Source organism: Xenopus laevis, chromosome 1L, assembly GCF_017654675.1.
Source record: "Xenopus laevis strain J_2021 chromosome 1L, Xenopus_laevis_v10.1, whole genome shotgun sequence".
Classification (NCBI taxonomy): Eukaryota; Metazoa; Chordata; class Amphibia; order Anura; family Pipidae; genus Xenopus; species Xenopus laevis.
Window position 1 is genome coordinate 110,857,409 of NC_054371.1, and position 10,675 is coordinate 110,868,083.

Genomic DNA, 10,675 nt, shown 5'->3' on the forward strand with positions numbered 1-10,675 from the left:
AACCTTGTAAAATCCAACTTTTTGTATGTTATTCTACTTCCTGGCCATGTCACCTTTAAACAGCTTTGTTTTGTTAATATATTAAAATAACTGGTTTCTTAGTTAATTGTGTTACTCCCTCTTAGGGTAGGACTACAAGGCCGACTTGGATGCGTTTCCGTCGGATCCGACGCTGGGCAACAAAACGCCCGCGTCAAGTCAGATGTGACCGGAAACAAGTTAATTTATACAAAAGTCGCATGGTGTCACAGCGTTCATTCGACGCGACATGACTGTCGGATGCAGACGCAGTGTGCAGCGTTTGCGTCCGACAGTCATGTCGCGTCGGACGAATGCTGTGACACCATGCGACTTTTGTATTACCTTGTTTCCTGTCGCATCCGACTTGACGCAGGCGTTTTGTTGCCCAGTGTTGGATCCGAAGGAAATGCATCCAAATCAGCCGTGTAGTCCTACCCTAAACCTGCTCAAGGTCTTTATCTCACACTCTGAGACCAGACTGTAATCGCAAATTCCAAAAGGGGCCATGCTTGCCTATAAAAAAGTTAAAGGACCAGTAACATCAAAAATTTTTAGAAAAAATGTATTTGTAAATAACGAAAAAAAACAAGACATATTTAACTTTAAAATCTTTATTAAGAAATAACATACCGAAACTCCGCTTGCGCTCCTCTTCAGAAAAGGCGACAGGGCAATGATCCATCGTGCGGTGATTGATTTCTGCTCCCTGGCTATCTCCTATAGAACGTAGGGAGCAGATATCAAGCACTAAGAAAAGGCACACTGGCACACAAGCTGTGAACGCAGGTGAACACCTTGCAAAGTTTTATTACCGGAAGTGCAACGTTTCGGGGCAAGCCCCTTTGTCAAGCATATCACTGTGCACCAAGGAAATTGGAATTATCTACACAGACAGGTGTGCGTGAGCAATTACTACTTAGCAGATATCAAGCGCCACACGATGTCCTGAATCCTGGAAAGATTCTTTAATGCGGTCTTTAATTAATTATACAGCCGATCCAGATAGGTTATCCTTCTTTTGGGCAGCTCTGGTAGTCATCCGGCAAGGGAACCTAACATTCCCTACATATAGGGGCACATTTACTAAGGGTCGAAGTGAATTCAAAGTGAATATTCGAATTGAAAAACTTCGAATTTCAAAGTATTTTTTGGGCACTTCGACCATCAAATAGGGCAAATTTGACTTCGACCGAAGTGAAAATGCTTCGACTATTCGACCATTCGATAATCGAAGTACTGTCTCTTTAAAAAACTTTGACTTCGACATTTCGCCACCTTAAACCTGCCGAATGGCTATGTTAGCCTATGGGGACCTCCTAGAACATATAGCCAACATCTGGCTAAGTTTTTAGAAGTCGAAGTGAAATTGCACGATCGTACGATTAAATCGTTAGAATCATTCAATTCGAAGTACGACCGTAATACGATAGTACGATGTTAAAAATCCTACGAATTTGACTTCGAATGTCGAACTAGCCTATTCGATGGTCGAATTTCGAAGGTTTTTGCACTTCGAAATTCGACCCTTGATAAATCTGCCCCATAATGTGCCTAGTTTTCCTAGTTTGTGGTCCCACCTATATGTTATGCAAAATACATTTCCCTAATTTTACATTTTCCTGGATTTTACACCATTCTTTTCTGGTCCCCTGAAAAACATAAAATTGGGGTTCTACTGTAATGGAAATTAATTGAAAAAAGTCTTTATTTCTGGGAAACAATCTGAAAACAACTGAACTGAATATAACTGTTTGGAAGGTAAACAAACCCCTTTAAGGCTCCTCAAACTCTGTGTGGCAGGCTCACAGTCAGCAGTGTTTCTGGAGAGCAAGACTTTCTTGCTAAATAGACGCTCAAATATTCAAATGTTGGTGCCAAAACGCCCATGCGTAATGGCGGACCGGCGCAATGACGCGTCGGCGTCAACGCGCCTGTACGATTAGCGAGGTACCTGCCGAAAAATAGACAAAAAGCTGATACTGTGCCTCTTTATAGTTTCACTACGGCTACGGCTTCCCTGGGAGTGAGTCCATCTTCTTCAGTCCCCTTGGATCTGGCAAGCATAACATCTCCAACTTCATCCTATCTTTGTCCGGTAGGACAGAAAAAATGTGGGTGAGAGCTAACAAGGGTCTTTTAGTGGCTAATGAAAATTTGTGGGTGTGGTTAACTATCCTATAGTTTTTTAGAGGACAGAATAAATCTCATTGGTGCTGCTGCTGTGCAGGATGCAAAGGGAAGTACTTGCTGTGAGGCCACTGGGAGTAACATCCAAGGGGTTGGGATCACTGATCTAACCCATTCCTCAAATAAACCTAACTTTAATGTAATATACACAATCTCTCTCTTTAAAACAAGTAGCATGGCAAATAAAAAACATCAGCCAAACTTAAAGCTCAACAGGCAGCACTATGATCAATAGTCTTTTAAAGCAAAACACTATGAGAGAACATGAGAGAAGAATATGGGTTGGAATTAATGACTGAAAGATGCAAGAACTTGAAGGGATACTGTCATGGAAAACATGTTTTTTTCATAACGCACCAGTTAATAGTACTACTCCAGCAGACTTCTGCACTGAAATCCATTTCTCGAAAGAGCAAACAGATTTTTTTATATTCAATTTTGAAATCTGACATGGGGCTAGACATTTTGTCAATTTCCCAGCTGCCCCTGGTCATGTGACTTGTGCCTGCACTTTAGGAGAGAAATGCTTTCTGGCAGGCTGCTGTGTTTCCTACTCAATGTAACTGAAAGTGTCTCAGTGGGACAAGGGTTTTTACTATTGAGTGTTGTTCTTAGATCTACCAGGCAGCTGTTATCTTGTGTTAGTGAGCTGTTATCTGGTTACCTTCCCATTGTTCTGTTGTTTGGCTGCTGGGGGGAAAAAGGGAGGGGGTGATATCACTCCAACTTGCAGTACAGCAGTAAAGAGTGATTGAAGTTTATCAGAGCACAAGTCACATGACTTGGGGCAGCTGGGAAATTGACAATATGTCTAGCCCCATGTCAGATTTCAAAATTGAATATAAAAAAAATCTGTCTGCTCTTTTGAGAAATGGATTTCAGTGCAGAATTCTGCTGGAGCAGTACTATTAACTGATGCGTTTTGAAAAAATTTTTTTTTCCCATGACAGTATCCCTTTAATAAAGACTAAATCAGGTGTAACTAGGGTCACAAGCATAATAATAGAAAATCTCAAAGGAAAACGATGGTGTAGAATGACTTTGGGGGCTAGGGATTAATGGGTAGCTAGGAAGTGAAATGTCTTGTGTAATATTGTATGGAAAATCACCTTTACTTTTGTCAACTTGTTTGTACACCATTTTCAAAACCTTCTATCTTCTCAGGTTGGCTATTCCTTTTTGATTTTTCATAGCAATCAAACAGACACATGCATGGAACAACTACCCAAGATACCATTAAAGTAAACCAACATAGGGATTCACCTGGGCCTAGTAAAATTATAGTTTTGCTTGTTTATCGTGCCTTCCTCTAGGGGGGTTTGTCTCCACTCTATTGTTTTATTACCATTTAAGTGCTACACCATGTGATAGCAAAATCATTAACAGACACACAGACCAATCAACAGTCTACTTTGTGTCACACCTAGAGGGTGTATAATGTTTCACAATACCAACATCATAATTCTAATGAACTTTGAATAGTGGGCAGGTTAAGGTTCACTTGAGTCAGTAACTACAGAACATAGTAGACCATATTTCTGAATAAGCAACAAGGATACAGTTGAAAAGTCCTGTCAGTATCAGGTAAGGAGTTTTTTATGAGAGCGGTAGTCTTGGTCAACTTATAGTTTATCAAGGAAAATAAATATTCTAAAGATGCATCTATCAGGGTGTGCAACTATTTGATATATAACCTTTTTTTCCACAGAGACTAAGAATAAAATTGTTAAGGCATTTATCTGCAAAAGGTGACAACTATATAACCGGTAGGATTGTTACTTTGTAATTTCACAGGACTAGTAGCTGTTTTTGAACGGTACCCCATTTTCACTTAATATTTTTTTCTCCGAATAACTTCAGCACGGAGATCAAGATTATCTGATCATTAAGATGAATTCTTAAATGTGTTCTTAATGTAGACTTGAAAAAAATGCTCATTTGTTTGCATTTTCATTTTATTATTTCATTTTTAAACAATGTGTATACATCTGTTTGTAATCTGACAATTAGAAATGAAGATTTAGAGTAATATTTATTGCTGAACAACCTTAACAAATTGTTATTTATGAAGGTAGTAACAAAATATACAGTTTTCATCTGATCTATTAAAGGACAAGCAAAGTCTCCCTCCTACATTTCTTACCACTGTTAGTCCTTCCTATGGTCTCCGAAAAGACCATAATTATTTTCCTTAAACAGTTAAATAATTTACAGAACATTTAGTTTTCTATCATACAGCACACCTAGTGGGCACCACCTAAGTGCACCTGCTTGTAGTGTCTTTTCTGCTTTTTATGTAAAGTGCACATCTTTAGAGAGCCTCTCCCACAAAACATGTAGGCAAGAAGAGACAAACAGGGCATATGCACATGCTCCAGTACTCTTATAAAAACAGCCAAAAGTGACTTAGCCATAAAAATTAGATGTTTCTGGTAATGAGCTGTAAAATTTTAGTGATCTGTAAAAATTAAGAGCATGGCATATGCTAAATTTCCATAGCCCTTTAGACTGGCAACATTTAGATTTCCTATGTCCTATATAACAATATATCTGCAACTGCACCTGCAAATGCTCCAACATAAAAGAAGCATGAGATAAATTGTATTTATCTTATATTAATGAATTAGAAGAATGCATTGTTTGTAACAGTAATAAAGCCAATCCTCTTTTCAAGTCTGCAAGTTTAGAGACAAAATATTTTATTAAAGTTTATTAAACTCACAAAAGTTGAAAAGTCGCAGTTTAATAGCAGGAGTTAAAAGGGGTATTACTACCCATCCCCTTCCTTTCACATGAAGGGCTTGTGTTGAACATAGTTTCTACCTATTCTTTAAATCGCAGAATCTAACGTTTTTGTTATTCTTGAGATAAACAGGGAGCTACTCCACATTTGGTCCCTGCAAGGTATATACGCAGATAAACAGAAGTACATTATGAATGGGGGTTATTTATTCTCTTGTAACCTAATTATCTACCTTGCCAGGACCAAACATGGAGTAGCTGAGGTTTCCCTGTTTCACTCGAAGAATAACAAAAATGATATGTACAATTATATGTCCAGCACAAGTCCTATTCAATGCACTCATATTGAAATTGGGTATACTGCCCCATTAAAGCTTTGTATTATAAGAGAGCTTTATGTGATTTCAGTTGAATGGATTTCAGAATGCCCAACTGCCAAACAGCATGACTTGTTTACTGTAGGATAAAATATTTGTTTGAGGAAGCACCCTTTGAACCAATGCATACTACAATGTGGGGGGATTTTTCAAGTTATGTTACAACTAACAAGTGTTCAGACAAACTCCCTTCATTACTTGTTTAAATCGATGTTATATACTTATGGTTAAAATCAAAAAGTACAAAAAAAGTGATTATATAGTGTGCAGTAAAGTTTTTTCTCTATAAAAATTGCATTAAAACATATACATTAAAACTTGTCACGTCTATTATCCCTGTTACTTATGGCTCTGTTAGTATCATTTTTAACAATACCAGTTCCTGCACAGATGTTTAAATACTGTTGGCAGACACTACCTACCAGGTAAATTATGCACATCAGAAACATTTATTTAAACTGTGGTTATCTGAATTATAAAACGGCAGCCAAAAAGATTTTGTCAATTAAAGCTTTTCATATTGCATAGTGTTTCCTTAGTTTCTAGATGACCTGACAAAATGCCAATTTGTATGTCAGAAAATGCAACAGGTTTTTCTGTAGGACCTATTAATTACTAGTTATGCCATTTTGAGGGAGGAAATAAGTAAATGGAATGAGGGAAGTGAGGAATTAAAATATATTGTTAATGTCTGAATCTGGTGGTAACCTTAAAGAATTTGCTGTGTGGGTGGGTCCAGTAACATCTAGTTACTCCATTGATATAAGTGTATTTTATCTGATAGAACCCTTTATTGTAAGTGTAAACCTTGACAACTCATAAGTTAAAAGTCATTCTTCTTTTTATGTGAAAGGGGATTGATAAAGCATCTGAATGAGACACTGATATGCTACATCCCTGAGAAGTCAAGTTCATCTCAAAAGTGCTCAATATTGCTATAAAAGAAAGGAATAGAGTATACAAACATATGCTGTAACGTCCACATTCTAAATATAGAAAATATATCAGAAATAAAAAAAATCATAGCACATAAGATTATTTCATTATAATGAATGTACCGAAAGAGATCAACTTCCACTTAGGATTCTCGAACAGGATTTGTGATTAAGAAGAAACTATCCACAACAGCAGCAAGTGTTGCAAGTATAATAAAGATAGGAATGAATGCATCAAACAGTTGTACCAAACAGAGTTTTTTCTATATCTGAGTCAAGGTCATCTTCACTTTGTGGGTAATCAGGGACTTTTGGCAGGCCATTACATTCTTCAGATGTAGGAAGAGAAGTAACTCCCTCAGCCTCCACCATCACAGAGACCAAGGCATCTAAGACTGGCCTACTACGACACATCTGAGCCAGCAGGTGGCTGTGATGTCTGAGTCGATCAAGCTCAATGTCTTTTTCCTTGATGGAGGCAATCAACCTTTGTTCCACTTCCTCAGATTGTGTCAATCTCTTTTGGAGTTCAAAGATTTCCCTGTGAAAGGGTAATGACATTGTTATTTGTTTCTCTGAAATTTGCTATTTACAGTTACAGCAATATATTAAGATTCAAAGATCAATAATCCTGCACGTAAAATCATCCAACTGGTGTTTTTGGGTCTGCTATGAAAGAAATTTGTGGGAACATTGGTCTGTATAGGGCTGTATATGAGAACAACCATAGTAGCTCCGTACACAAAAAAAATCAAAATAAAAAATGAAGTTGTGTGTGTGCTTTTTATTTCATTTTTTTTCTACCAATATTTGTTTTAATTCATGTTACTAATAAAATCACAATTATTTCATACAGGGATCTCAAATCTATCATCCTCACACTAATGATCCATATATAGTAAACTACACAAGGGGAAAAAGAGACAGACATATGATACCACTGAAAAAGCAGCAAAGCTAGTTACCTATGTGTTTCTTACAGCTGAGGATCAGCATGCTAATGCAAGCACAGGGACAATCTGCAAATGGCGATACAATTGCTATGGTATTTTTGTGCTCTTGGTTAGCTAAAGGGACGCACCAAATCCAGGATTCAGCTGGGGATTCGGCCAGGATTTGGCATTTTTCAGCAGGATTCGAATTCAGCCGAATCCTTGTGCACAGCCGAACCGAATCCAAATTTTCATATGTAAATTAGGTGTGGGAAGGGAAATCACGTGATTTTTTGTCACAAAACAAGGAAATAAAATAAAAATTCCCACCTTTTCCTTTACTGCCCTTAATATGCATATGCAAATTAGGATTTGGTTCCCTAGTTAGTTAGGATAGGAGGTCTACTGTAGTTGAGCCAAGGCATGCTAATGTACTTGATATAATTAGTTCACCAAGGTAACCATCAGTTCCAAGACTGCAGCCTTGATCTGTTACTTAGTAACTTGTTTTCTATCCAATTGCAATTTACTTGCCTTTAATGATTGAAGTGCCTCCAGTTTTCTAAATAACCTGGTAACCATATATGCAGCAGTAGTGAGTAGTGTAGAATCCCATAGCAAAACTGTATTACAGGAGCATACAGTACTTAAATATTGTGTAATGCACTTTAAATAACAATGCTCCGGCTATTTAACAAAATATCGACTTCAGTGGCCTCTTTTGTCGCCTTAAACTGGCCATAGACGCAAAGATCCGATCGTACGAATCATCATGCGTTCGGACTTTCCCATCTCCCGACCTGCCACTAACCATTCCGATCAAATAAAGTAGAAAAGAACAGATCAGCCAATGTTCTGCCCCTGACAGCAATCGTATGAAAGTTATGTCCGACCAAAGCTAGTGACAGTCTCCCTCTGAAAATCGTACGATCGGCAATAAATGCAGAGATATTATCGGCAGCCGACAGAAAAATGGGCCTAAAAATGTCGGGACTCTCCACACACCGTCCGAAAATCGTATAAATCCTCGATTCGTACGATCAGATCTTTGCGTTTATGGTCAGCTTAATGCTCTGGCTATTTAACAAAATATCAGTGGCCTTTTTAGTCGCCTAATAAACGAACGATTTTTATTTCTATTTTGACTTATCTGCTACAAGAGGACAATTAATCGTTAGGGGGATTGATAATATTAACTCTTAATTTGGGAGTAGTTGATGCTGGGTGTGCTACTTACCTGTCTCTGCTGTCTGCGATTTCTCGGACAGCTGCTCGGTACTGTTCATCTTTGCGGATTAGACTCTCTGCTTGCTCCCTCACTGTACTTTCCAGCTCTGCAACTCTGTGGTGAAGTGCAGCCAGGTGGGCATTTGCCTCTTTAATCTGCACTGGTGTCAATGCAGACATTGTGGCATTGGTAGGTACCACTATCTGCTAATACAGTAAATACCTGTATTACCTGCAAAAGGTTTTGCAGATGCAGGTATTGTGTGTCATTCCAAGACTAAACAAGGTGATATGCTTTTAATCAGAGGAGCTTCAGGCTCTGTCAGTGCTTGTATTATATTTATATATAAGCTAAATACTTAATGATGATGATAGTGAATATATTTATATATATATATATATACAGTTTACACAACGGACTATGAGAATTTACAACTGTATAATTAAGCTGGAAAAAAAAGTCAAGGGGTTTTGATATAGCAGGAAGTCTCACGCCTCGTACAGAAAACCCCATAGAAAGCTGCCTCACTCATATACATGAACGGGATGTCACCTGTTAAAACGGAAATCTCCTATAATGCCCACAGTCTGTTTCCTTAAAGGTTCCGTATATTACCAGATATAGGGGGGAAAACTTATTTAAATAAGTAACTTTCTGTAGCTACCAGCAGCAGGAAGTGTCAGCACACCGGAAGCTGATTGGATATAATTCAGAACGAGGGGGAGAAGTCTAGCGCAGATCTCGGTTCTGGTTGGCAGTGAGGCTAATACTCGGTGGACCCTGATTGGCTGAGGCTTACTAAAGCGGCATGCGATAAGCTGGGGAACAGACCCGAGGCTTAACTGTTTTATATCCGGCTCTTTATAAATCAGAAAGGGGAAATCGCTAGTTATAACTGAGTAGTTGAAGCTGTGTGAGGTCATAGAAAGTAGACAGTGGCGACATTTAGAGCTGGTAGTTCTGGGCTGCATTGTAAACGTGCCAAATGTGGTGCCTTTATTTACTTTCGTAAAGTGATTGCTGGCTGGCTTTGTCTTCTGAGACATTTCATAATCCCTTGTTTTCTCTGGAACTATAGGTAGCATGTTTGTTCTGCAAGTGCTTTGTTGTTCCTCAGATTTTACTGATCGACTGATTTTTTTTTTAAATCCAGAATAAACAACTGTTCTGTTACTGTTAACCCTTGGCTTGAGGACTATAGCAGTGCCACCAGTTTTGAAAAATGAAAATGTAATATAAGCTTCATCACAGTAACACAAGAAATTTTCTAAATGTAATCAATTAAAAATTCTGAAATAATCAAATTACTATTCACTCTTGTCATCTCAGTTTCTCTTCATTCTGTCTTCATGCAGCAGTTATGAGTCTGATTTTGAATGAAAGTTAAAGGGCACCTGTTGGGTAAAAATGTTATCACCAACCAAAGACAGGTGCCCTTTAAGTCAAATACAGCCTTTGGGGGGTGGGGGGGGGGTCATATTGCCTAGAAGATGAATTAGAGCTCACTATTTTAAAATCACTAGAAATCTTGCTTCCCTACATGCAGGGAACCCAAATCCTTCATGAAGAGAGAATATAGAGAACAGATGCTTAGAGAGGGATAGTGAAAAGAAACTTGATTATTTCAGAAATGATACAGAATTTTTAATTGATTATATTTCTTATTTCAGTATGATGGAGCTTATATAATTTTTTCATTTTTGTGATAGTTCCTTTTTAAACATGTTGTGGTCTCTATCTTTTTGGGCATTTCCTGGGGCAGACTTTTTGTGTTAAAGACAACCTGAGCTTTTTAAGGCTTTCTTACACATTATTGGCATTATTCCTGTGTTCCTCTGCAGCAGATGTTTCATGCATACAAACACAGCTTGTTCCTTTCAATGAATCGTACTCACTCTGCCATAGGGAAGTGCCAGATTGAGGTAGATTGCATCAAGTTGCGTTTCATCAGCATTTGATACTCCCCTGTGGCTAAGTGAGTACAGATTCAATGAAAGAAACAGACTACGTTTCTTCACGTGATCCTTTGCAATGAAACACATGCTGGTCTGTACTGACATTCAAAATAGGTCCTGGCATTATATATACACAAAGACCCAAACAGTCCACACAGAAGCCTATATTGACTGTGGAAAATTACAGGAGGCCTTCTGGCATTTGCCATAACCCATAGATTGCCAGTCCAGGCCTGAAGGCATAAATGATTCAACACTAGAAACGACATGAAGAAATGTGGTAACAAGATATGGAAAA

General features: G+C 38.2%; 1 protein-coding gene across 1 annotated transcript; it reads right to left on the bottom strand.

Annotated features, from left to right (window-relative positions):
- Window positions 1-4,890: 4,890 nt before the first annotated feature.
- On the bottom strand, window positions 4,891-9,610 carry vmac.L (vimentin type intermediate filament associated coiled-coil protein L homeolog). Its single transcript, XM_041562029.1, has 2 exons — window positions 8,432-9,610; window positions 4,891-6,803 (listed from the first exon to the last, which is right to left on the bottom strand). The coding sequence occupies exons 1-2, from the start codon at window positions 8,599-8,601 to the stop codon at window positions 6,497-6,499; spliced, it is 477 nt and encodes a 158-aa protein (XP_041417963.1). The 5' UTR covers window positions 8,602-9,610; the 3' UTR covers window positions 4,891-6,496.
- Between the last annotated feature and the right edge of the window lie 1,065 nt (window positions 9,611-10,675).